At 45.7% G+C, this 25,122-nt stretch overlaps 3 protein-coding genes across 5 annotated transcripts in view; 1 reads left to right on the top strand and 2 right to left on the bottom strand.

Annotated features, from left to right (window-relative positions):
• Positions 1 to 25,122, top strand: part of LOC140723932 (uncharacterized) — a 522,919-nt gene that overhangs the window by 463,931 nt on the left and 33,866 nt on the right. The gene's annotated exons all lie outside the window — the stretch shown is intronic.
• On the bottom strand, positions 4,284 to 5,956 carry LOC140723938 (uncharacterized; the record flags this gene model as incomplete). Its single annotated transcript, XM_073038484.1, has 1 exon — positions 4,284 to 5,956. A coding segment is annotated over one exon (963 nt), but the record flags the coding sequence as incomplete, so codon positions are not given.
• Positions 16,259 to 25,122, bottom strand: part of LOC140723937 (uncharacterized) — a 75,255-nt gene continuing 66,391 nt past the window's right edge. Inside the window, exon 5 of the mRNA XM_073038483.1 lies at positions 16,259 to 16,367. Within this exon, the coding sequence (XP_072894584.1) occupies positions 16,259 to 16,367 (109 nt within the window). The remainder of the gene's footprint in view (positions 16,368 to 25,122) is intronic.

Below are 25,122 nucleotides of genomic sequence, written 5' to 3'. Positions count from 1 at the left end.
GGCCCCTTTAATTAGCCCTGGATTTGGCCTCGAGCAATTGGCCTTTGTAATCGGATTAACTCTGCTGGCACGGAGCCTTTGCCCCTCTGTAGATTACCTGGGCTGGACCCTCCATCCCTGTGCACTATAAAGGGTGCCACGTGTGCTTTCCCTTTGCCATCTTCAAGGGACCACCCTGCTTCACTCCAGGCTGAGAACCGTGGAACGGCGCTGGAGGAATTGTTAGTGAGCTGTGCATTGAATAGGATGGGAGCGTTGATTGCTGTCTTTAATAACACAGAGCTGTGCCCGCACAGGGTCAAGGGCTGGCGGATATCGTATATAATTTTCCCTTGTGTGTTTGCGGGTCTGCGCGCGTGTATTTTGTTCCCAGGCGATTTCCCCACGTTCGTTAGTAATTGTCCGTGTGTGTTTTATTGCCGAACCGACTTTCCCCACGACTGCTGTAAATTGTGCGCATGTGCCTGTTGCTTCTGTTGCCGTTTTCCCACGTTTGCCTTTTGTAAATAAAATTATTTTCTGTCCAAAGTCCTTGCTTCTGAGACATATCGAATCTGTTTCCCCACTTACAACACTTGCTCAGCCAATTTACATTTTTCTACGTTCATGCAATATGGGTGTTGTTTCATCGGTTTGGCTTGACCGATATCTACGTCATGTACTGCAACCGCGGTTTGCTTGGGAACATCGGGAAATAAATCCTTAAACTTCAGAATTAATTCCTTCAGCTGTTGTTGTTGCTTTGGCTGCAGATGAGACAACTTGTTAGCAATGTTTTCTGGAACAACCGACTTCATTAGTCTAACTGGGACCATGTTTGGCTTGTGAAAAGTCTCAGACGAGTCAACTGTTTCAATCTCAGGGTTACCATATTCATATGTTTTGACAACAACACTCACAGACGGTGCCTGCTTGTCAAAATAAGGCTTTATCATATTTATGTGTAACACCTGTGTTAGTTTACGTCAGTCGGGCGCTTTAATAACATAATTCACATCATTAATTTGAGAGACTATTTCATGTGGTCTATTGAACTTCGCCTGAAGTGGATTCATCAATATTGGAGATAAGGCAAGCACCTTATCTCCCACCTGGTATTTTCTTTCTCAAGCCCGCTTATCAAACCAACACTTCATTTTGTTTTGAGAAATCTTTAGGTTTTGTCTCGCTAGACTACAGGCTTGGTGTAGTTTATTTCTGAACTTCAAAACATAGTCTAACAAGTTAACATGTACATCCCACTGTTCCTTTAACAAGATCAAAGGTCCCCTCACTCTCTGACCAAATACAACTTCAAATGGACTAAAGCCCAGTGATCTCTGTACCGACTCTCTTACAGCAAACAAAAGCAATTGTATACCTTCATCCCAGTCTTTTCCATTTTCAACATTTTAATGTCATGATCATTGTTTTGAGGGTAGAATGCTATCGATGCAATGCTCCTCAGACAGGATGAAGAGATCAATACTCCCCAATGCCATTCGGCTTTACAATTCAACCGCCAGGAGTAAGATATGTTAAAGTGCCAGGGTTAGGACTCAATGTATTTAAGTAAACTACTTAAGAACTTTTTAAAAGCTATTATTAATGCTTTTTGAGAGAGTGATTTAGATGCATATCATATTTTTACTGAGTTAAGTATTGTATGTAATTAGTTTTGCTACAACAAGTGTATGGGACATTGGAAAAAAATGTTGAATTTCCCCATGGGGATGAATAAAGTATCTATCTATCTATCTAGCATGAAATTTTTCTAAAGCCCCTTGTGATTCTGGATGGTATGCAGACGATGTAATTTGTTCAGCTCCCAGTTCATAAACTACCTGCTGGAATAATCCAGATGTAAATTCACGTCCTTGATCAGACTGGATTTCTTTAGGCAAACCAGAAAATGTAGAAAACTTGGTAAGAGCCTTCGCCACAGTTTTAGCTTTAATATTTCTGAGAGTTATTGCCTCTGGGAATCTGGATGCAGTACACATAATAGTTAGCAAATACTGATGGCCAGCTTTAGTCTTTGGCAATGGGTCAACACAATCCACCATAAATTTTGAAAAGGGTTCACCGAATGCAGGTATAGACCACAGTGGGGCACTGGGGTGACCTAATTAGGTTTACCCACAACTTGACAAGTGTGACAGGTTCTGCAAAAGCTCACAACATCTTTCCTCAGATTAGGCCAGTAGAATTATTTCGTAATCCTGTTTACCGTTTTATTCACTCCAAAATGGCCACCTAAGAGCATACTGTGGGCCAAAGTTAAAATTTCAGTCCTATAAACTTAAGGAACTACAACTTGGTGAACAATTGCCCATTCCTCACTCGCTGGTATAGTAGGTGGCCTCCACTTCCGCATTAACACACCATCCTTGAGATAATACCCTGCTGGCACTTTCTTAATCTCATCATCTGAGAGAGCTGTTTCTTTTAAAGCTTCAATCTCAGGGTCTCGGTTCTGTTCTGCTATAAACTCCTTCCTAGACAGGGATAAACCTTTCTCATCAGACTTACGACCTGAATCCTGTTGAAACAATGAAAGCAGAAAAGTCCCTGACAAGTCATCATAACCTGAATCCCGATTTTGGCTATCAGGGGTATCAGAATCAAGGTGTACAGACCAACCCTGACTGTAAAGTTACCTTGTGCAATGGCACAGAAAGCATGCCACGCCCAATGCCTTTAATAAGATTTACCTCACCAGTGTTAGTCTCATTACCAAACTTTAGAACACTGTCTAATATAAGTGACTGAGAAGCCACAGTATCTCGAAGAATTTTCACTGGAACTGGGGTTCACCCTTCCTTTACTAATAAAAATCCATCTGACATAAAATGATCCAATCCCTTCTTAACTCGGTCAGACCTCTCAGACCTTAACTGAGCTTCAATAGAATTTTCAAGACCCTGTGGGTTTACAGGTGCTTCAACATACAGAACACAGGCATTTGGGACTGCCTCCTTTTCCTTTTTCTTCTTCAGGACAGAACAATTAGCCATCACATGACCAGCTTTCTTACAATAGTAACAAGTAAGACCAGAATATTTCTCCTTCAACTGTTTCCCTTCATCCTTACTCTTGTCACTAGTCCCAGCTTTAATTTCTGGTTTACCCTGGTGATCCCTGCTACTCTTTTGGAAGCTCTTATTCGGGATAAACTTAACCTTATCAGTTAGAGCAAACTCATCTGCTAATCTAGCAGACTCCTGCAAAGTGGCAGCATCCTTTTCATCTAAATATGTCTTTATGTAATCAGGGATGCACCTTTAGAATTCTTCAATTAAAACCAATTCTTTCAAGCTGTTAAAATCATCATTCACATTTTTATATGTGTACCAGCGGTCAAAACACACAAACTTCTCATAAGCAAATTCCACAAAAGTCTGGTTCACAGATTTCCTCAAATTTCTAAACTTTTGCCTGTATGATTCTGGGACCAAATCGTAAGCTTTGAGCACAGCCTGTTTCACTATGACATAATCATCTGCTTAATCAACTGACAAAACAGAATAGGCTTGCTGAGCCTTCCCCTTAATTACACTTTGTAAAAGAATAGGCCAAACCTCTTCTGGCCACTTTAAACTCTGAGCAACCTTCTCAAAATGCTGAAAGTATTTATCAATCTCTGCCTTGTCAAATGGAGGGACCAAATTAACTTCCCAACTGCCCTCAAATTTATCACCAGAGACTAACGCTAGACCCCTTTGCTGCAACCTCTTTATCTTTTCCAGCTCAAACAGCCTCTGTCTTTCTGTTTCCTCCCTCTATTTTTCTGCCTCTTCTCTCTGTTTTTCTGCCTCTCTGGCCTCAAACTGCCTCTGCCTTTCCGCAGCCTCCAGCTTTAATTTTTCTCAGTTGTACTGGAGCTCAAGCTCACTAGGTTTACTTTCAGGAAACACCTCCAACTCCTCCACTTTAAACACACCCTCAGATACATAATGTTCAGCTATTATCCTCTGCCTCTGTGCCCTCCTCATTGTCAATTTCACCTTAGCAAGTTTTAAACTTCTAGCAAAGCTCAACAACTCAATCCTTCTGGCATCCTCTAATGCCTCAGAGGTTGGTGCTTACAGACATCTATCAGCATCCATTGCTGCTGATTTTCCACACACAAAGAAATGAAAAGGGATGAAATTGATAATTAATGAATACGCCCCCAAATCTGTTCATATACTGGATGCAGGCCCCAATTTTGTTACGAATCGTAACGTTTTAGAAATGAACCAGCAGCAACAGACTATAACTGGAGTCTGTTTTTGATGCTAAAACTATCTTTATTAGAATCTACTTGTAATATAGTAACTTAAGCAAGATAAACAAAAGCTAACAGTGTTATGTGTATATGTGTGTTTAAATAAAACTCCCAAACTATTGAGCTCGGGGGAAACAAGGCTTGGAGTCTTGGGATGGTAAAGTATGAAAGTTCAGTTCATCCATGGAATAGGTGATGAGAGAGATATTTGTAATCCAAGGAAAATGTTGAGAGAAGGCAATTATGTCGAATTCCACAGGTTCCATGGTAGTAAAACGAGAGAACAGTCTCTGTAGATTTTTTTTGTCGTCGTTCCAAACCCACATACGATTTATCACCGAAAGTGACTTGTCACAAGGTGTATCGTCTTCAAGTGAATTACCACACCACACCCAGGCAAGGGTTAACACATCAGTGGTCTTCACAGGACACCCCAAATCAGATCTACTCCTATGGATCAAACGAGGTGACAACTACACATTCAATGTACGGTGAATCGATAATTAACCCACCCTTGTGGGCATAGGAAATTTCCAAACAGTGACGCTTGGCCACTAGTTCCCTAGTTTCAATCCTTCGATTTTGCCTCCTTCGTCTCCATCTGTCTCTGAGAGTCTGTGTCCTCAGTTAAATCTAAACAAGCTGCGAGCAATGTAAACAAGCTGCAAGTCAGACTGATTCACCTTCTTAATCTCTCTCGCTCTCTCTTAAAATGACAGTCCAAAGCAAACGCAACCCAGGGATTCATAACAACGGCCCGTCCCCACTGTGAACTGACTGGTGAGCAAGTAGTTGGGACGACTGAGTGAATCCCTTCCCACAGACTGAGCAAGTGAACGGCTTCTCCCCAGTGTGAACTTGCTGATGTCTCTGTAGGTTGGATGATCCAGTGAATCTCTTCCCACATTTTGAGCAGGCGAACGGCCTTTCCCCTGTGTGAACTCGCTGGTGTTTCAGTAGTTGGAATGACAGACTGAATCGTTTCCCACAGACTGAGCAAGTGAATGGCTTCTCCCCAGTGTGAATTCGCTGGTGTGCCTGTAGGGTGGAAGATTGAGTGAATCCCTTCCCACATTCTGAGCAGGTGAACGGCCTCTCCCCAGTGTGAACTCGCTGATGTCTCTGCAGGTGGGATGACTGAGTGAATCCCTTCCCACATTCTGAGCAGGTGAATGGCTTCTCCCCAGTGTGAACTCGCTGATGTACCAGTAGGCAGGATGAATCTGTGAATCCCTTCCCACATTCTGAGCAGGTGAACAACTTCTCCCCAGTGTGAACTCGCTGATGTTTCTGCCGGGTGGATGAATCAGTGAATCCCTTCCCACAGACTGAGCAGGTGAATGGCTTCTCCCCAGTGTGAACTCGCTGATGTCTCTGCAGGTGGGATGACTGAGTGAATCCCTTCCCACATTCTGAGCAGGTGAACGGCCTCTCCCCTGTGTGAACTCGCTGATGACTCAGTAGGCTGGATGACTGAGTAAATCCCTTCCCACATTCTGAGCAGGTGAACGGCCTCTCCCCATTGTGAACTGGCTGATGATTCTGTAAGTTGCATAAGTGAGTGAAGCTCTTCCCACAGTCTGAGCAGGTGAACGGTTTCTCCCCAGTGTGAACTCGCTGGTGTCTCTGCAGGTGGGATGACTGACTGAATCCCTTCCCACATTCTGAGCAGGTGAATGGCTTCTCCCCAGTGTGAACTCGCTGATGATTCTGTAGGTTGGATAACTCAGTGAATCTCTTCCCACATTCTGAGCAGGTGAACGGCTTCTCCCCAGTGTGAACTCGCTGATGACTCAGCAGGTGTGATGATTTAATAAATCTCTTCCCACAGACTGAGCAAGTGAATGGCCGCTCCCTGGTTTGAACTCGCTGGTGAGCCATTAGGTCAGATGACTGAGTGAATCTTTTCCCAGAAATTCAGCAGATGACAAGCCTCTGCCTGGTGTGACCTGACTGGTGTGTCCACAGTGGGAAAACTGAATGAATCCTTTCTCACGCACAGAACAGGTGAATGGCCTTGCCCAGTGTGAACTTGCTGATGTACCTTCAGTTGAGATGACCGAGTGAATCCATTCCCACTGTCTGAGAAGGTGAACGGCCTTTCTCCTGTGTAAAATGACGGGTGTGCCAGTTGGTCAGTTAACCGAGTGAATCCATCCCCACTGTCTGAGCAGGAAGGATGGTCGATTGAATCCCTTGCTCCACTTCTTAAATACCTAGACAGAAACAGCAAAATTGGTGTGTCATGTTTGAGCTTCCTGGAGACAAATTCCTTCTCGTTTTTAACCTGTAAAAAGATTTGCAAAATCCATCAATGGGTTTAGGACAATATTTCAGTTGAAATTACTTGAGTTGCCAAGGTTTGATCTGGTATCACACTGTTACAGTGAGGTTCAACCCAAGCTGGACAGAGATATCATCTCCTGACTGGGCAGAGTGCTGGTATCTGGAATGACCATCAATTCTCTGATGCTCTTCCTGTCTCTATAAGAATGGGGCATTTTGGCCATCTCCAATTTGAACCCTCACTCAGTTTGACTCTCTCCATTGGTATTATTCCCCCCTCCTGCTGAACTGCATGGGTGCCTGGCCCCACAGTAACAAAAACAGTCTCACACAAATGGTCTTTCTTGACGTGCATCTGGGATTTTCTTTTATGTATTATTAACTTAAAGTGCCACAGTTTTAACACCATATAAAAAATTCCTGCTGAGATGAATGGTTGGTCCGCACGTCGGTTAAAAGGATTTAGAGTGAATTTTTGTATTATTTCAGGTTCTTGTCACAGTCATAGAAAATTACAGCACAGAAACAGGCCCTTTGGGCCATCTAGTTTATGCAGAACTATTTAAATTGCCCACTCCCAAACCCTTACCATCCAGGTACCTGCACGAACCTCTTAAATGTTGAAATTGTGTTTGCATGCATCACTTGTGCTGGCTGCTCTCATTCCACACCCGGATGACCGTCTGTGTGAAGAAGTTTCCCCTCATGTTCCCCTTAACGTTTCACCTTTCACACCCTTAACCCATGGCCTCTGGTTGTAGTTCCACCCCCATCTCAGTGGAGAAAGCCAGCTTGCATTTAAACCTATCTATGCCCCTCTATCACAATCAAATCTCCCCCTCAATCTTCTACATTCCAAGGAATAAAGTCCTGATTTGTTCAATCTTTCCTTATAATCCAAGTCCTCCAGACATGGCAAACATCCTTGTGAATTTTGTCTGAAATCTCTGAACTTCTTTTACATCTTTCCTGTAGGTAGGTGACCAAAACTGCACAGAATACTCCAAATAAGGCCTCACCAATGTCTTCTACAAGTCAACCATCTATTGTCAGTATATGGTTCATGCAGGCCAATGAACTAAAATCTTTCCTTCCATCTCTATCTAACTGTGATACCACTTTCAGTGAATTAAGGACTTGTATTCCCAGGTCCCTTTCTTCTACAACACTCCGTGCCGGACCAGTCACTGTGAAAGACCTCCCTTGGTAGCTCATACCAAAGTGCAACAACTCACACTGGTCTGCATTAAATTCCATTTTCCATTTCTCAAACCATTTTTCCACCTGGTCCAGATCACACTGCAACCCATGATAGTCCTTATTTGCAGTCCGCTGAACCCCCCAGTCTTGTTGTCATCCACAAATTTGCTGATCCAGTTAACCACACTATCATCCAGATTACTGATGTAGATGACAAACAACAACAGATCCAGCACTGATCCCTGTGGCAACCACTAGACAGAGGCTTCCAGTCAGAGAGGCAACCATCTGCTACCCACACTCTGGCTTCTCCCAAAGACAGTGTCTCATCCAATTTACTGTCTCATCTTGAATGCTGAGGTGACTGAACCTTCTTGACCAACCTCCCATATGAGACTTTGTCAAGTGCCTTGCTAAAGTCCATGTGGACAACATCCTCTGCCTTGCCTTCATCCACTTTCCTGATAACTTCCTCGAGAGACTCTCTAAGATTGGTGAGAGCCATGCTGTCTATCCTTTATCAGTCCACACCTATCCAAATACTTACAGTATATACTTGGTTCCTGCACACACATTCCAATAACTTTCCCAGTACTGATGTCAAGCTCACCAACGTATAACTTCCTAGTTTATTTTTACAGCCTTTCTTGAACAGCAGAACAACATTGTCTGTCCTCCAATCCTCCAGTAACCTCACCTGTCACTAAGGATGATTTAAATATCTGTGCTTAGGCCCCGATAATTTCTGCACTTGTCTTCCGCAGGGTCCTAGTGAACAACTTGTCAGGCCCTGGGGATTGATCCACACTAATTTGCCTCAAGACAGCAAATCCCTCCACCTCTGTAATCTGTACAGGGTCCATGAAGTTGATGCAGGCTTTGCCTCACTTCTGTAGACTCTGTGTTTCAGCTCTTGATTAAATACGGATGCAAAAAAAAATCTCCCCGGTCTATGTTATCCCTTCTTATGGATTACCATTCTGATCTTCCAGAGAATTAAGTTTTTCCCATGCAATCATTTTGGCTCTTAACATATCAGCAGAATCCCTGAGGATTTCTCCTTCACCTTGTCTGCTGGGGCAACCTCATGCCTTCTTTTATTTCTTTCATAAGTGTTCACTTGAATTTCCTGTATTTCATAAGTACCCCCATTTGTTCCTATCTGCCTGTACCTGGTATGCACCTCCTTTTTATTGATCTGGGAGAGGAAAGCCAAGAGGGGTGATGCTTTGAGGTGCATGCTGGGAGGTGGGGGTAAGGAGGATTAACCTAAAGTAGCAGGGGGGAATGGGAGCCTGAATAACAGAACAGATAATAGAGAGGTTGTGGAGACAGATGTTCAGGCCTCAGACAAAGTCAGGAAAGAAAAAGTTGAGCATGGTGCAGTGAATATGCTGAGCCCTGTATATTTCAATGGAAGGAGCAGTGTAGGAAAGGTGGATGTGTTCAGGGGCATGGATCAACACCTGGAATCAACACTAGGATCTGGCAACTGTGGACTGGGACAGGCTGTTTTATGGCAAAGGTGTGCTTGGTAAATGGGAGGCCTTCAAACCAAAATTTTGAAAGTACAGAGCGGGTATGTCAGAATAAAAAGGTAAAGATAGAAACTGTAGGGAACCATGGATTTCAAGAGATATTGAGACCCTGGTAAAGCACAAAATGGAAATGCATAACAGGGATAGGCAGTCAGTTTCTTACGGAGTATAAGAAATGCAAGAAAACACATAAGAAATCAATCAGGATGGCTAAAGGATGGCATGAGGTCGCTGTCACAGAAAAGGTGAAGGATAATCCTCAGGGATTCTAGAGAGAGATTAAGAGCAAAAGGGATTGCAAGGCACAATGTTGGTCCTCTGAAGACCGGAATGGCAATCCACGTGTGGAAACAAAGCAGATGGGGGAGATCTTAAATATTTTTCCATTCTCTATTTACTCAGGAGATGGACAAAGGGTCTATGGGAGTGTGGAAAAGCGGCATTAAAATTGTGGACCCGGTAGAGTTTAAAGAAGAGAAGTTACTTCACTGTTCAAAATGGAACGTAGAAATCTACAGCAATTCCCAGGCCATTCCGACTAAAATGTTGTGCCAATCATGTGACCCTACTCTAGTAAACTGCCCAGAATTTCCCCAGCACACACCCTCTATTTTTCTAAGCTACATGTACCCTATCTAAGAGGCTGCTGAAAGACCATGTTGTATCTGCCTTCAACAACCACAGCTGGCAGCACATTCCACGCACCCCACCACTCTCTGTGTAAAAAACTTACCCCTGACATCCCCTCGGTATCTATTTCCAAGCACCGTAAAACTATGCCCCCTCATGTTAACCATTTTCAACCCTGGGAAAAAACTGCTGGCCACCCACACGCTCAATACCCCTCATCATTTGACTCCTCTGCCAGGTAATTCCCCCCCAACAGCTTCTAAAGTGGTTCAACCTGTTGTTGTGGGGGATGGCCACTACAGTACTCTGTGATGCCTATTTAACCTCATTTTCCTTCCTGACTCTCACTCAGTTTCCTGTGTCCTGCCTCTTGGGTGTAACTCACCTCTCTTCATGTCATATCTATCACCCCCCTCCAACTGCTGGATGATCTGGAATTCACCCATTTCAAGTTGCAGCTCATTGAAATGCAGGGTTACAAGCTGCAGCTGGATGCACACCTTGTAGGTGAGGGCATCAGGGACACTGGAGGTCTCCCTCCTTCCCTCCAATACCCCTCTAATTTGTGATAATCTCCCCTCTAATTTGTAATAACTACTGTGCAGATAAATCTTGTACTGTGTATTTTTTACCCCAGTGATAAGACGTGCACAGTGAATTTTATATAGAGAGGCATTCATTCTAACAGCTGCGCAAATCACTGTCAATAGGAACTTTCATCTCCTCTGGGTTTGATCCAGTTCATCTGCACTCTCACACAACCTATGCAGCAGGCCTGGAACGGGTAACGGAGGATTTTCTCACATTATTGTCCATATGTGGTTTGCTTGCTAAACTATGCTTTAAAAAGTCAGATTTCCAAATATCCACGCCACTTCTTCCCACTCTGCAAATTCTCCAGTAACTTTTGCATCACCAAAATGCAAACAGGCATCCCCAGTTTCTGTACTCTACATAAATATTCCCCCTGAACTCTCCCCCAATGACTGATGGTGGTGAACTCAGTGATGGTAATGCCAATGAATATGAAGGGAAGGGCAGTAATCTGTCTCATTGGAGTCTGGCACATTTGTGATGTTAAAGCTGCTTGTTTCCCAGGACAAAGGTGTTTGATATTATTACGGACCCAGAGAGATGGGACAAAACATGTTCTCACCGGTAGAAAAGTCCAGAGCAAGAGGAGGTAGAACAAGCAACACACACAAAATGCTGGAGGAACTCAGCAGGCCCAGGCAGCATCTATGGAAAAGAGTACTAATGTTGAATTCCTCCGGCATTTTGTGTGTTGCTTGGATTTCCAGCCGCTGCAGATTTTCTCTTGCTGCGGTTGGAGGCAGAACAAAGGTGATTTCCTCAACAGCTGATAGAAAGATTTTGTTCTCTTTTTCCGAATTCCTAATCCTTGCATTCAGATTGCTAGAGCTCAGCTCTGTCTGTGAGATCTATCTGCTCCCATTCCCTGATTAGCCGGAAGCTCTCCGGGGCCCGTATACAGATCGTGGGGCTCAGAGAGAGGAATAAGACCTGCCTGTGCCGATTTTCGGACCACAGTCTCCGGTTCTCACAGCAATTGTCACTCAATTAGAGTCGAAAAAGCCCTTACCTTTCCGCTCCTCCCGACATTTTGTATACTGCGCGCATGCGTAATTATCAGAGCCGGCAGCAATCCTGACGCCTGCGCATTTGATCGGTGCTTCAAACGACAGCGAAATTTTAACCGCGGGGCTTTATGGGTAATCATGGTGCCATTAAAAATTTCTGCAAGCTTCGGTTCCATGTCCATATCTCAGTTTTTTTGTGTGTGTAGAAAACTCAGCAGCTTTCTTAACGCAGAAAGCGGCTCCCATAAACGATACACTCATTATCAACATGCATTTCGTGTATCTGATGCCAAAGTACAATCCTCTTACAAATGCAGATCTGAAACAAGAGATTCTGCAGTTGCTGGAAATACAAAGACGCACACACACAAAATGCTGGAGGAGCTCTGCAGTTCATGCAGCAACTAAGCAGAGGAGTACACAGTCTAGACATGCTGAAGGGGCTCGGATTAAATGCTGCCCATTTATTCCTCTCCACATTTGCTGCCTGATCTGCTGATTACCTGCAATGTTTTGTAGAAATTAACCATTTTGTTTTTCAATTAACCAGTTTCCAAATGCTTCTCATCTTTCATTCATAGCCACATCCTGCTGGTCTTGTTCCTCTTCCTCCTAATGCTCGTAACCTCCAGACCCCATCTCTTTCCAGAGCTCCAAAGCCCTGATTGGTGCTGGTAACTCTTTGGTTTCTGACTCTGCTCCACTGAAGATTCACTCGATAGTCTGCTGTCAGGCTTTAGAGGTGCATTGCAGCAACCCAGCTGTCTGAGGCACAGTCCTTTGAAATTGGTGAAAATGACACAAAATTTGAAAAGAGCAGGGAAATAGGAGTTTAACCACCTTAGTCCAGAGCCCTGAGGAAGGTCAAATACTCAGCGAGATCATCGTGTTAATTAGCCTGGGGAAAATCATGCAGGAAATTCATGCAGGTGTATCAGATGATGAGAGGCATTGATCGTGGGAAAAGTCAGTGGCTTTTTTCTTCCCAGGGCTGAGATGGCTAACACGTGGGGGGCATAGTTAAGGTGCTTGGAAGTAGTTCAATGGAGGTGTCAGAGATATATTTTTTTATACAGATGGTGGTGGGTGTGTGGACTGCACTGCCAGCAACGGTGGTATAGACGGGTACAATTGAGTCTTTTAAGAGAATCTTAGATAGGTACATGGAGCTTAGGAAAATAGAGGGTTCTGTCGTAGGGTAATTCTAGGCATTTTCTAGAGTTGGTTGCTGTGGGCCGAAGGGCCTGTAATTTGCTGCAGATTTCTCTGATTCTAAGAAATTCAAGGGAAATCTCTTCTCCCACGGAGTGGTGACAAGTTGCAACAGGGAGAGTGAGAGATAATTTTTAAAATACGGATATGGAACAGAAACCTGGGCAGAGAGCAGATAGACCGAGTGGCCTTTCTGGTGTACATTGTGAGTTTGGCAGTGACAGTAAGTACCTGCGACATGGGATTTGATACAGAATTGATTTATCTTTCACGGATCCACAATATTAAACGCCAGTGGGGCGCTGTCTTCTCCCGCATCTCTAACTCCACATTCAAGGATCGGCGGCATTCAAACGCTGGTAAAGGCAACACGTACAACACACTGGAGGAACTCAGCAGGTCGGGCAGCACCCATGAGAACGTTGTGTAGAGGGGGTTTCTTATTAGTATAAGTGGGTTTCTTCTTTGTGAGGGTTTATTTTTCTTTTTTTTTGTGACTGCGTATGTTAATCTTCTTAGTTTTGTTAAAAGTAGGAATGCTTCTTAGTTTTGTTAAAAGTAGGAATGCTTCTTTGTTGCAAGGGAGTGCTGGAAGCTTATTTGAGTTAAATTTACTGATAACGGGAATTGTATTCATTTGTTAACCAATTGGAATTAATGTTATTCTCTCTTCTGGGTCTGTAAGCTATTGTTGGCGGGCTTTTGGGGAGATCGCCGCGAGGGGGTGAGAGAGAGGGAGAGGACGCGATGCTGTAAACTGGGTGAGGAACGGATCCCGAGTGGGGGTCCGAGGCCAGGATGTTCGGCGAGGAGAGAAGACGAAGATAGATGTGCTTGGTTGATCACTTCGGGTGGTCCTGATCTACGAGTCGAGGAGTTCGGAGGGGATCAAATAGTGGCCAGAAGACTTTGTTAATTGAGCTCCAACGGTTGTACACGAAGTGGTTTGGACTTTGATGTCTTGGCGCCTTTTCTTTATTTTCTTTTCCTTTATATATATTGTATCATTATTAATCACATTGTTCTAGTAATATCTATAAAGTGTTATCATTTAATCGCATATGGTGTACTGTCTATTATTATTTATTAAACCCAGAGTTTCGAGCTGCTTGGGAGGACTTGTGTAATAGCCACGGGCCGGTACCGAATTCAAACGAGAGCCGGTGGTGGTGCGGCCAGGGGCAAGTATCTGAGGGTGAGACCCTCTTAGTGGACGCTCCGAAATACCAGGAGGGAGGGGAGTTGACCGCTGAAGATACCTCGGTGAGAGAGAGAGGTCGCGGCGACTGGGCCCTGAAGCCGTGGGAGACGTAGGCAGCGTGTGTGTGGATTATATTGCGCTGAAGAGGCGCACTGTCAGTGACCAGAATACGGCCCTGAGGGCCGAAGAGGCGATGGCCTGTCTGAGTGGTGCGAAGTGCTTTAAGGTGCTGGATCTGAGGAGCGAATGTTGCCAGATCCCGATGAGTGATGCCGACAAGGAGAAGACGGCCGTTATAGGTCCCCTAGGATTCTTCCGGTACGAAAAGATGCCAGAGGGCATATCCGGAGCCCTTGCAACCTTCCCGCGGGGCATGTGGAAGACCATGGGGGATGTGGGGGTGTCTGGAGTTTTGGCGTATGTGGATGTTCTCCTGGCATTTGGATTTGCCTCGGGAGAATCTGAAGCGAGACTGTTGCAGGAGCGACTGAGAACTGAAGAGCTAAAGCTTTCTCTGGACACATGTCAGGTCTGGCGAAGGTCGCAGCTCGTGAGTGACTGTCTCTACGGAATCAAGTTTGATGTGGAGATGGAGAGGTCGAATTCTCAGCAGAGACCGGAGAAAGTGATCCGGAATCAGTTGGAAGACCAAGAAAGTTATCTGATTAAGAGTAACAGCAAACCGAGAGCCCGGAGACGGGAGTTTGAGGAGGTGAAGCAATTGCGGACAGATCTTGGAAGAGGGAAGCGGAAGTTTGAAGGGAACCTGAAGATGACCATCGACAGTCCAAATGAAGTGGAAACCCTGAAGGTTGACCTAGAAGAAGTCATCAGGAAGGAAAAGCTGGAGATAAGTGCAGTGAATGCAGAATTGTTGAGACTGTGGCGGGAGTTGGAGGAGCCAGAGAGGAAGCTGATGTCTCGATTGCGTGAGGCTGAAGAGGATGGGGGAGCAGTGCAGGCCACGTGCTTCCGTTTGGAGAAGATCAAACAGCAGCTACCGATCGCAGAGGTGAGGAAGAATACGGATTCGAAGGATGATGCGCTGCATGTGTGGTACATGCTGCCTTTTGCTATTTGGCCCTTCTACCACTGAGTCAGGTGTAGTGGGGAGGGTTAGCCGTGGAGAGCAGGGGGATCAGAGTTGCAGTGGGGTTATGAGTGAGAGATTGAGAGAGGAGTTGGCAAGCGGACCCGAGGTATCCCCGGTTGTGTCCGAGCCTGGAGGGTTTTGCTGAAGGGGTACGGAGGTCTCGGAGGGTTAAGGAACTCCCAGATAAGTTGACCTATGTAGCGCCTGAGGAACAGGGCGTGAGGTCTACTGTTTGGGGAGCAATGTCACTGTTTGTGCCTGGGTTAGGGTGTGTATTGGCAGGAAGAGTAGGGGAGTTATTTAGAAGTCATGAGGACATGACTTTTATTTGGTGGGGGGAGAGTGTAAAGAGCGTTTCCTCTTTGTTACTCCGTCTGTTAATCAAAATGGCTTCTTTGTCTTGTTAAAAGTAAGAGTGCTTCTTTGTAATAAAAGAGCGCTGGAAGCTTGTTTGGGTTAAAATTTACTGATAACGAGAATTGCATTCATTTGTTAACCAATTTGGATTAATCTTATTCTCTCTTCTGGGTCTGTAAGCTAGTTTTGGCGGGCTTTTGGGGAGTCGGCCCGAGGGGATGAGGGAGAGAGGACGCGAAGCTGTAAGCTGGGTGACGGAACCGCGGCCACGTTGTAGATGTACATCTGTACAAAAATGACAGGAAAAATATAAATGGACCGTGAGCAATGGCTACAACCGCGACAGCGCAGGGATCTACCTGCAAATTGACTGTGATTGTGCAGGTAGCTCATTGCATTAATTTCCATTCAATAGTACCGATTACAGAAACAACATACCATCTCGATTTCAGACAAAACCTAGGTTCAGCAGCAGATTCTATTGGTGCCAGATATTGTTACAATCAGAAACCATTTCTGCCCAATCAATTCTAAGTGCTGACTATAGACAGCGTAATGCGACAGATTATGTGAACACAGGACAGGGCCTTTCTGTGAAGTTTCTGTCCATATTCCACTTCAATCGACCGCTTAAACGTCGAAGTTTTGCAATTCCCGCGATGTGCTCTTCGGTGAGATTAAAGAATGTTTCAGTGTCGTCAGGGACAGTGAATATGGAGCACAGAAACAGGTATAACGGCGGTCTGAAGTTATTTATTTATAAGTCAATTTGCCAGATATTTAAAATATCCATTTTAGTAATGCAGTGAATAATGTTCCATGTTTGCCGGAGCATAGAGAGCAGGTGTTACTGAGGTTAGAGTAATGGAGAGCCCTGTCTGTATACCTATGTCAGTAACCGAGGGATATACTGTGCCCATGATTGTAAGCAGGTTCCTCAAAGTCGTTCTGCACAGCAGCCGCTTCATGTGACGTCACCGCCGACTGTGCGGTGAAGCTCCTGAAGTTTTGAGAGGTAGTTATGTTTCTCAGAATGCAGAATTAATGTTACAATCCGCAGCCGCTTGCCATACTACAATTACCTATCATGGAGCATGAGAGTCTGTGGAACGCTCTGCTACAGTCTGTGGTGGAGGACAAGTCTTGCTTACATCTCAAGCGTAAGTCTATCGTTTCCTGAACAGTCAGGGCATCAAAAGATATAGTGTGAAGACAGGTGTATGGGGTTGCGTGGAATCCGGGATCAGCCATGAACTGGCGGAGCAGACTCGATGGGCTGAATGGCCCAATTCTGACATTTCGTCTTCTGATCTTATGGTTCTCTGGAGCTAGAACTGGAATATGGAGAGTCCTTCATATCCCTCCCGTCCATGTGTATTTGGTATTAGATTAATAAATCGGGAAGATTGGGAGTTAGAATCTCTGCTGAAATTAGAGAAAACACATTCGACAATTTACTCCCGCTCAACAGGAACAAATGTTGTCAATTATTTTCTCAGTGATTCTAGAACTAAAGGAGTCTATTCACGTTCATTATTTAACACTAACATTAAGCGATTATAGCCATACCATCCGGACAACTGCTGTCGCAAGAAACCCCCTCCACGGTAAACAGCGGGTTTCATTTCACAAGCAGGGGTTGTTGCCCCCATCCAACCGGAATCATTTGTGGAATTTGTCTCCCTGAAAGTCCATAAGACAAAATGACCATAAGACATCGGTGCAGCATCAGCCCATCAGATCCATCGAGTCTACGCCGCCATTTCATCATGACTGATTCAGTTTCCGTCTGAGTCCCAGTCTCCTGCCTTCTCCGTGCATCCATTCATGCCCTGACCAATCAAGAGTCGATCAAACTCTTCCTTAAATATACATAAAGATTTGGCCTCCACAGCAGCCTGTAACAAAGAATTCCACACATTCACCACTTCCTGGCAAAAAAAATGCCTTCCAGAAGGACGCCTCTCCATTGTGAGGTTGTGTCCTCTGGTCTCAGATTCTCCCACCAGAGGGAACATCCTCTCCACATCCACTCCGTCAAACTCTTCGGTCAGGCTTCAATTACATCACCTCTTATCCTTCTGAAATCCAGTGAATACAGGCCCAGAGTCAAACACTTTTCATATGACAAGCCATTCAATCGCAGAATCGTTTTCGTCAACTTCGTCTGAACTCCTTCCAGGTTCACAGCACTTTTTCTAAGGTAATGGCCTGAACTGCTGACAGTGTGGCCTCACCAGTGCTTTACAAAGTCTCAACAGGACATCTTTGCTTTTATATTCTATTCCTCTTGAAATGAATGCTAATATTGCACCTGCCTTCCTCACCACGGACTCACCCGGAAAACTCACCTTTAGGGAATCCTACACAAGGACTCCCAAGTGCATTTGCGCTTTCGTGTTTGCCTTCGGCTTCAAGTACATTTGCGGACACTTTATTCCCACTGCCACTTTTGTCCCACTCTCCTAATCTGCCTGTCCCTCTGTACCGCCTCAACTTCCTCAAAACTACCCGTCCCTCCACCCTTCGTCATGCCACCCGTGATGAAATGATGCACTGTCCTCTTCAGGCTGTAGAGCGGGGAAGGTGTCTTTAATGGATTTCTGTGCAAACTGGAGGCGAGGTTTGAAGGTGCGAGTTGGTTCGCGTCAATCAAGACCAACTTCTACAGGGGACAGGGAGAGCGGGAGAGGGGATGGGAAGAGATTACGGAAGGGAGTGGGGAAAGGGAAGTGAAGAAGAGGAGGAAAGTTGAGTGAAACCATCATCACCCCTGGGTCCTCTATCTCCCCTCACCGTGCATATTACTTTCCCTCTCCCCACTCCTGTCTTTCCACTCACTCTGCATTCTCTCAACCCCCTCGCTCTCCACCCACATTCTCGCCTCTAGCTGTGCACCTCTCGTTCAGTACCCCTCTCACCACCACTATACTCCCCTCTGCACATCCTTTTTGTTCTTCATTCCCCTCTCCCCCGGTATGGAGAGGGGTTCCCCTCTCCCACCACTGGTGCCATGGTGACGACACTGATGCTGTATGGGTTCTAATGCCCTTCCCTTGGACAACATCAGTGGTGTGGATAGAGTAGACTTGCAGCTTGGGGAACTTCCGGTCTTCCATAAAGAAAAAATCCTGCCCAGGCTTGCGCCCTGGAAACTTTCCAAAGCGCAAATCCATGGTCTATCGAGACTAACGGAGGCCTGCGATACCTAGAAAGTTAAAACACTTCCTGTAACAGATTATGTTTCTTGTAACAGGGTGCGGACTCTCTAAAAATTGTTCCTCTTAACCCCGCAGATAAAGCCTCACTGGACGAGTTCCCCGGTCTGTACTGACAAAGAAATGGCGTGACATATTCCCAAAACTAGTAGCGCCACAGTTGCCCCTTTAATCACCCTCGTTCTGTCGCGTCCAATGGGAGGGAACCCCGGAATATCGAGCTGCCAATCCTGCCCTTCTTGCAGCCAAGTCTTACTAATTGCTACCATATCGTAATTCCTTGTGTTGATCCAAGACCTGAGCTCATCCCCCTTTCCTTCATTACCTCTTTGCATTGAAATATACGCAGTTCACGTTAGTCGCAACATACCCAATATTTTTTAATTCCTGACTTTGTCCGAAGTCTTAACAATTTCTGTGTGAGAAACTTGGTTAAGTACATGGATGGGAGGGCATGATCTGACGGATTTACAGTTCGACACAGTCCGGGAGCAGTGCGTGGAAATCGCAATACCCCCAACCCCCGCCTCACTCCACAATACCCCCTACCCCCCCCCCCCCCCCCAGCGTCGGATTGCAGAACCGGAACCACGTGCGGTAAAACTGTCGCTGTGGGATTCCGAGACGAGGGCCGCAATCTCAACCATGACTAACATATTCGCCACTGTGGATAAATAACTGGTTAGTTTAATCATTCTGACCATACGCAGCGCCGCTCACTTATCCACGTCTCCTCACTGCCGCTGCACTTCACAATGGACTCTTCTTCCGGCCTCTTCCTCTCCCCTTCCAAATCGCTCCATTCTCCTCGCCACCCAAAACACTGAACCCTCCTTTCTACGAACCCGGTCAGTTTACCACACCCTCCGCACTGCACACATTCACTCATTTTGCTGCAAACTCGTCTCCCCCTCCCCTTCCTCGAAGCCATTTTCCCTCACCTCTCCTTCCTCGCTGCCCCTATCGCTCACCCACACCACCTCGGTACACTGCACACCCATCCTCCCTCACCCCTTTCTGTCGCCCAACACAGCTCCCCCCAATTCCGCCTTTCCCTCCCAACCTCGGCAAAAAAGACCTCCCACTCCCTTTCTCTTACCCCTCTACCCCTTTCTCTCTACCTCGCTCTCCTCACTCCAGCTCTCTCCCCTTGCTCCAACCATCTCTAAATCCCCCTCTCTATATCCCCCGTGACTGTCCACTCAACATCATACATTGACAGGCATGATGCGGCCATCACTGAATCGTAGCTGAAGGATGATTGCAGTTGGGAGCTGAATGCCCAAGGTTACATGTTATATCAGAGGGATAGGAAGGCAGGCAGAGTGGGTAGTGCGGCTCTACTGGTAAAGAATAGCATCAGATCAGTAGGAAGATGTTACATAGGATTGGAAGATGTTGAATCCTTGTGGATTGAGTTAAGAAACAGCAAGTGTAAAAAGACGCTGATGACAGTTATATAGAGGCCTCTAACAGTGGCTGGGAGGTGGACCACAGGGTACAACAGGAAATAGAAAACGCTGGTCAAAAGGGCAATGTTATGGTAGTCATGAGACATGTTAACATGATGGTCAATTGGAAAAATCAGGTTGGTAATGAATCTCAAGGGAGCTAGTGTGTTGAATGCCAGAGGGATAGCCTTTTAGAGCAGTTTGTCGTTGAGCCTACTATGGGATCAGCTATACTGGATTTGGCTGCTATATAATGAACGGGAGGTGATTAGGGAGCTTAAGGTAGAAGAACCCTTAGGAAAATGTGGTCGCAACATTAGTGCGAGCAACTAAACATTAGAAGGGAAAAGATGAAATATGAAAGCAAGCTAGCAAGTAATATCAAAGTGGAATACAAAAGTTTTTTCCCCAAGTCAAGTATGTTAAAAATAAAAAAGATAAATTGGAGTGGATCAAGGACCGCTAGAAAGTGAGGCAGGAGAAATAATAACCGGGTACAATGAGATGGCTGATGAAACTAAATCAGTATTTTGCATCAGTCTTCACTGTGGAAGACACTGACAACACCGCTGATATTGTGGTGTGTGATGGAAGAGAAGTAGGTGCAGTTACTATTACAAGAGAGAAGGTGCTCAAAATGCTGAAAGACTGAAAGTTACACAAGTCACTAGGACCAGATGAACTGCACCCTGGGGTTCTGAAAGAGGTAGCGTTAGAGATTCTGCTGGCATTAGAAATTATCTTGCAATAATCATTAGACTCCAGCATGGTTTCGGAGGACTGGAAAACTGCAGATGCCACTCCACTATTTAAGACAGGAGGAAGGCAGCAGAAAGGCAACTATAGACCAGTTAGCCTGACCTCAGTTGTTGGGAAGATGTTAGAATCAATTGTTAAGGATGAGGTGATGCAGTACCTGGTGACACAGGACAAGATAATACAAAGTCAGCATGGTTTCCTTCAGGGAAAATCCTGCCTGACGACTCTTTTGGAATTTCTCAAGGAGATTACAAGTAGGTTAGATAACGGTGATGCATTGGATGCTGTACATTTGGAACTTCAGAAGGCCTTTGATCAGGTGCACACACATGAACTGCTTACCCGGTTAAGAGTCCATGGTATTACAGTAAAGTCACTAAGATGGTTAGAGAATTGGCTGATTGGCAGGAGGCAGCGAGTTAGAATAAAATGACCCTTTTCTGATTGGTTGTCAGTCACTAGTTCCACAGGGGTCAGTGATGGGACCGCTTCTTTTTATGCTTTATATAAATGATTTAGATGATGAAATAGATTGTTTTGTTGCCAAGTTTTCAGATGATACGAAGGTTGGTGGAGGGGCACTAGTGTTGAGGAAACAGGTAGGATGAAGGCTTTAGTTCAGGAGAATGGGCAAGAAAGTGACACATGAAGTACAAGGTGGGAAAATGTACGGTCATACAACTTGGTAGCAGAAACAAATGTGCAGACTATTTTCTAAACTGGGAGAAATTCCAGGAATCTAAGATGCAGGGGGAGATGGGCGTCCTTGTGCAGATCATCATGAAGGTTATCTTACAGGCTCAGTCGGTGGTGAGGAAGGCAAATGCCATGTTAGCATTCATTTCAAGCGGTCTAGAATACAAGAGCCATGATCTGATGCGGAGGTCTTATAAGGCACTGGTGAGGCCTCACCTTGAGTATTTTGAACAGCTTTGAGCCCGTCATCTTAGAAAAGATGTGCTGCCATTGGAGAGGGTCCAGAGGAGGTTCACAAGGATGATTCCAGGAATGAAAGGGTTATCACACGAGGAGCGTTACATGGCTCTGGGTCTGTACTCGCTAGAATTCAGAAGGATGAGAGGAATCTCATTGAATCCTTTCAAATGTTGAAAGGCCCGGACAGAGTAGGTGTGGGAAGGATGTTTCCATCGTGGGACAGTCTAGGACAAGAGAGCACAGTCTCGGGATAGAGGGGCGCACTTTCAAAAACAAAGATCCGGAAAAATTTCCCGAGCCAAAGTACGTTGAATGTGTGGAATTCGTTGCCACATGCAGCGGTGGTGGCCAGATCATTGGGTATGTTTAAGGCAGAGATTGACAAGTTCTTGATTGGACATGACAACGAACATCACGGGGAGAAGAGCGGGAACTGGGATTGAGATGGAGGGGAAAAGGTTAAGTCATGATTGAATAGCGGAGCAGACTCGATAGGCGAGATGGCCTCATTCTGCTCCCATGTCTTATGGTCTCTCTCTCTCCTTCTCTCTTTTCCCCACCATCTCTCCACACACTCACTTTCATCTGCAGCTACCCGCTCTTCACTTTCCACACACAACTTTGTCAACACCTCTCTCCACTTCACACGCCTCCTATTCCTCAGCCTCATTCCATCTCTACCTCCACCCTCATATAAAGATCACTTAACAAGTCAGTAGCTCGGTAACCGCGAACGCTGCAGATTTCAGATTCTCGGTAATGTTCGTTATATTGAGGAAATCACAGTTAGGAATGCCACGGGCTGGTTTATGTATGTTGCAAGCGGGGGGGGGGGGGGGGCGCTGGTAGCGGACCCAAATGCAAGACACAGACCCTGAAGTACTGGGAGCAGGGCTAAGATTAACCAGAATGCAACGGAAGTCAGGAGGAAAGGACGCTGGACATGGACACAGGCCCTGGACGAGACAAGCACACCGAGCCTGGTCTAGGACTCAGAATGTGAAAGCGGGATCTGGATGAGGAACTTGGAACTAGATGTCTGGACTAGGACTCCGAGCCAGAGACTGGACAGTGACCCGGAACATGGGTCTTGATTCGGGCTCGGAACCCGGATCCAGTTGAGGACTCGGGACTAGGAACAGACTAGACACAAGATAACACTGGGAACACAGGGACGTGGCTTGGACTAGACCAGGATCTTGGACGTGGCTAGGGCTGGACGAGGAATCTCCAGCACCAGGCTGGGCGAGGTACTCCTGGGCTCAGTGAGGCACCAGAACTGGATGAGGACACGAAGCTCAGACTTGGACGGGGCTGGAACATGGCGCCCTGACTTGATCTTGGAACAGAGCCTTGGTGTTGGAGTACAGGGTCACAGAGCCGGGACCCCTCCTTGGAAACAGGTCTGAGAGCTGGGGTTCTACACAGAACACTGAACCAGGACCCCTCCTTGGGAACAGGACTTCGGGCCGGGGATCTATACAGAGTCAGGACCCCTCCTAAGGCCGGGACTCTTTCCTTGACGGATACTAAACACAGGGACACAAAGAGACAGATCCAAACTCAGTAATAGATACCTCCATATCTTGGCATGCCGAGGCTCCAGTGTCACTCCGGCGGTTGAACTTGACTGCGATACAGGCAAGGTATCAGACGAGATTACTGGCAAGGTAGCAGGCGAAGGAAACTGACGAAGGTGAGTGCCAAAATAACTGTTGATATAAGATGCCGAACTAACTGCCAGAATTTCAGAAGTGCAGGGACAGGAAGAAAGGAGAGAACAGCCCAGCAGACGGAAGATGAATCCCGAAGCTGTTTATGGAGCCAGCTCAAAACGAGAATCAGGTGCCTCAATTAAGGCAGCCACTGGACCCAGGGAAAACAGGAAATCCCGGAATGAGGATCGATGAACCGGACCGTAAACCGGAATGCGGATTTCACGGACCGGACCATGACACTCACTCCAGTACAATCGCATGTTTATTGTGATTCTTTTTCTCAGTTAATCTGAGAGGGGGTAAGTTCAAAGGAGATGTGAGAGGCAAGTTCTTTCACACAGAGATTGGTGGGTGTCTGGAATGCCTGGGGTGATGGTAGAGGCAGATATATTAGACACTTTTAAGAGACGCTGAGACAGGCACATAAATGTGAAGAACATGGAGGGAGATGGACATTGTGCAGGCACAAGGAATCAGTTTAGTGGCCATTTGGTTGCTAATTTATTTGACTGAGCTAAACATGATGGGCCGAACTTTGTTGACGTACTTTGTTACGTCAGCAATATTTCAATGTTATTTTCAGTTCGGTGCATTGTTTTACCGTACCGTGCTGCAGAAATTCTTTCAGCCTTTTGTCCAACTTTGCAAACTCATTCCTGATTCCCACATCACTCTCTGGGACTGGGAGCCTTTCCCCATCACCAGGTCTGAGGAAAAGCGAGGAATCCTCTGTCGCGGTTTCCTTCTCTGTGAGTTCTGTGATTTCCTGTAAACATGGAAGGTGTTGAGTGATGGACTGAGTGAAGGAGAATGATGAAGACATTATCTGCTCAATGATGAGACGTCTCAGTGACTTTGATCGCAGGAACAGTCACTGGGCAGCCTCTACACCCATGCTGTAAATTATTGGGTTCGATAATTAGCAGCAAAGCACATGACTGTGGAAATTACAAATCAGAATGCTATTAGAGTCACAGAGCCCAACAGCACTGGAACAGGCTCTTCGGTCCTTCTAGTCAATACGGACCTGTTTTTGTTTTTACTGTCAACAACCTGCATACAGTTCCCATCCATGCCCTTACCCAAATTTCTCTTTAGTGTCTAACTCGTACCCACATCCACCACTTCCATTGGCAGCTCATTCCACACTCTCACCAACCTCTGAGTGAAGAATCCCCCTTCAGATTCTCCAAAAATATTTCACCTTTCACCCTGTGACAGTGGGAGAGTGGGTATGGAACCGGAGGAAATAGCAGAGGTACTTAATGAATACTTTGCTTCAGTATTCACTATGGAAAAGGATCTTAGTGATTGTACTGATGACTTGCAGCAGACTGAAAAGCTTGAGCATGTAGATATTAAGAAAGAGGATGTGCTGCAGCTTTTGGAAAGCATCAAGTTGGATAAGTCGCTATGGATATGAACATTTGGAGAGGTATAATATGATTAGTAATAGTCAGCATGACTTTGTGAAGGACAGGTCGTGCCTTACGAGCCCGATTGAATTTTTTGATGATGTGACTAAACACATTGATGAAAGAAGAGCAGTAGATGTAGTGTATATGGATTTCAGCAAGGCATTTGATACGGTAACCCATGTAAGGCTTATTGAGAAAGTAAGGAGGCATGGGATCCAAGGGGACATTGCTTTGTGGATCCAGAACTGGCTTGCC

Source organism: Hemitrygon akajei, unplaced genomic scaffold, assembly GCF_048418815.1.
Source record: "Hemitrygon akajei unplaced genomic scaffold, sHemAka1.3 Scf000148, whole genome shotgun sequence".
Lineage (NCBI taxonomy): Eukaryota > Metazoa > Chordata > Chondrichthyes > Myliobatiformes > Dasyatidae > Hemitrygon > Hemitrygon akajei.
The sequence above is the reverse complement of the archived record's forward strand: the minus strand, read 5'-3'. Positions and strand labels throughout refer to the sequence as shown.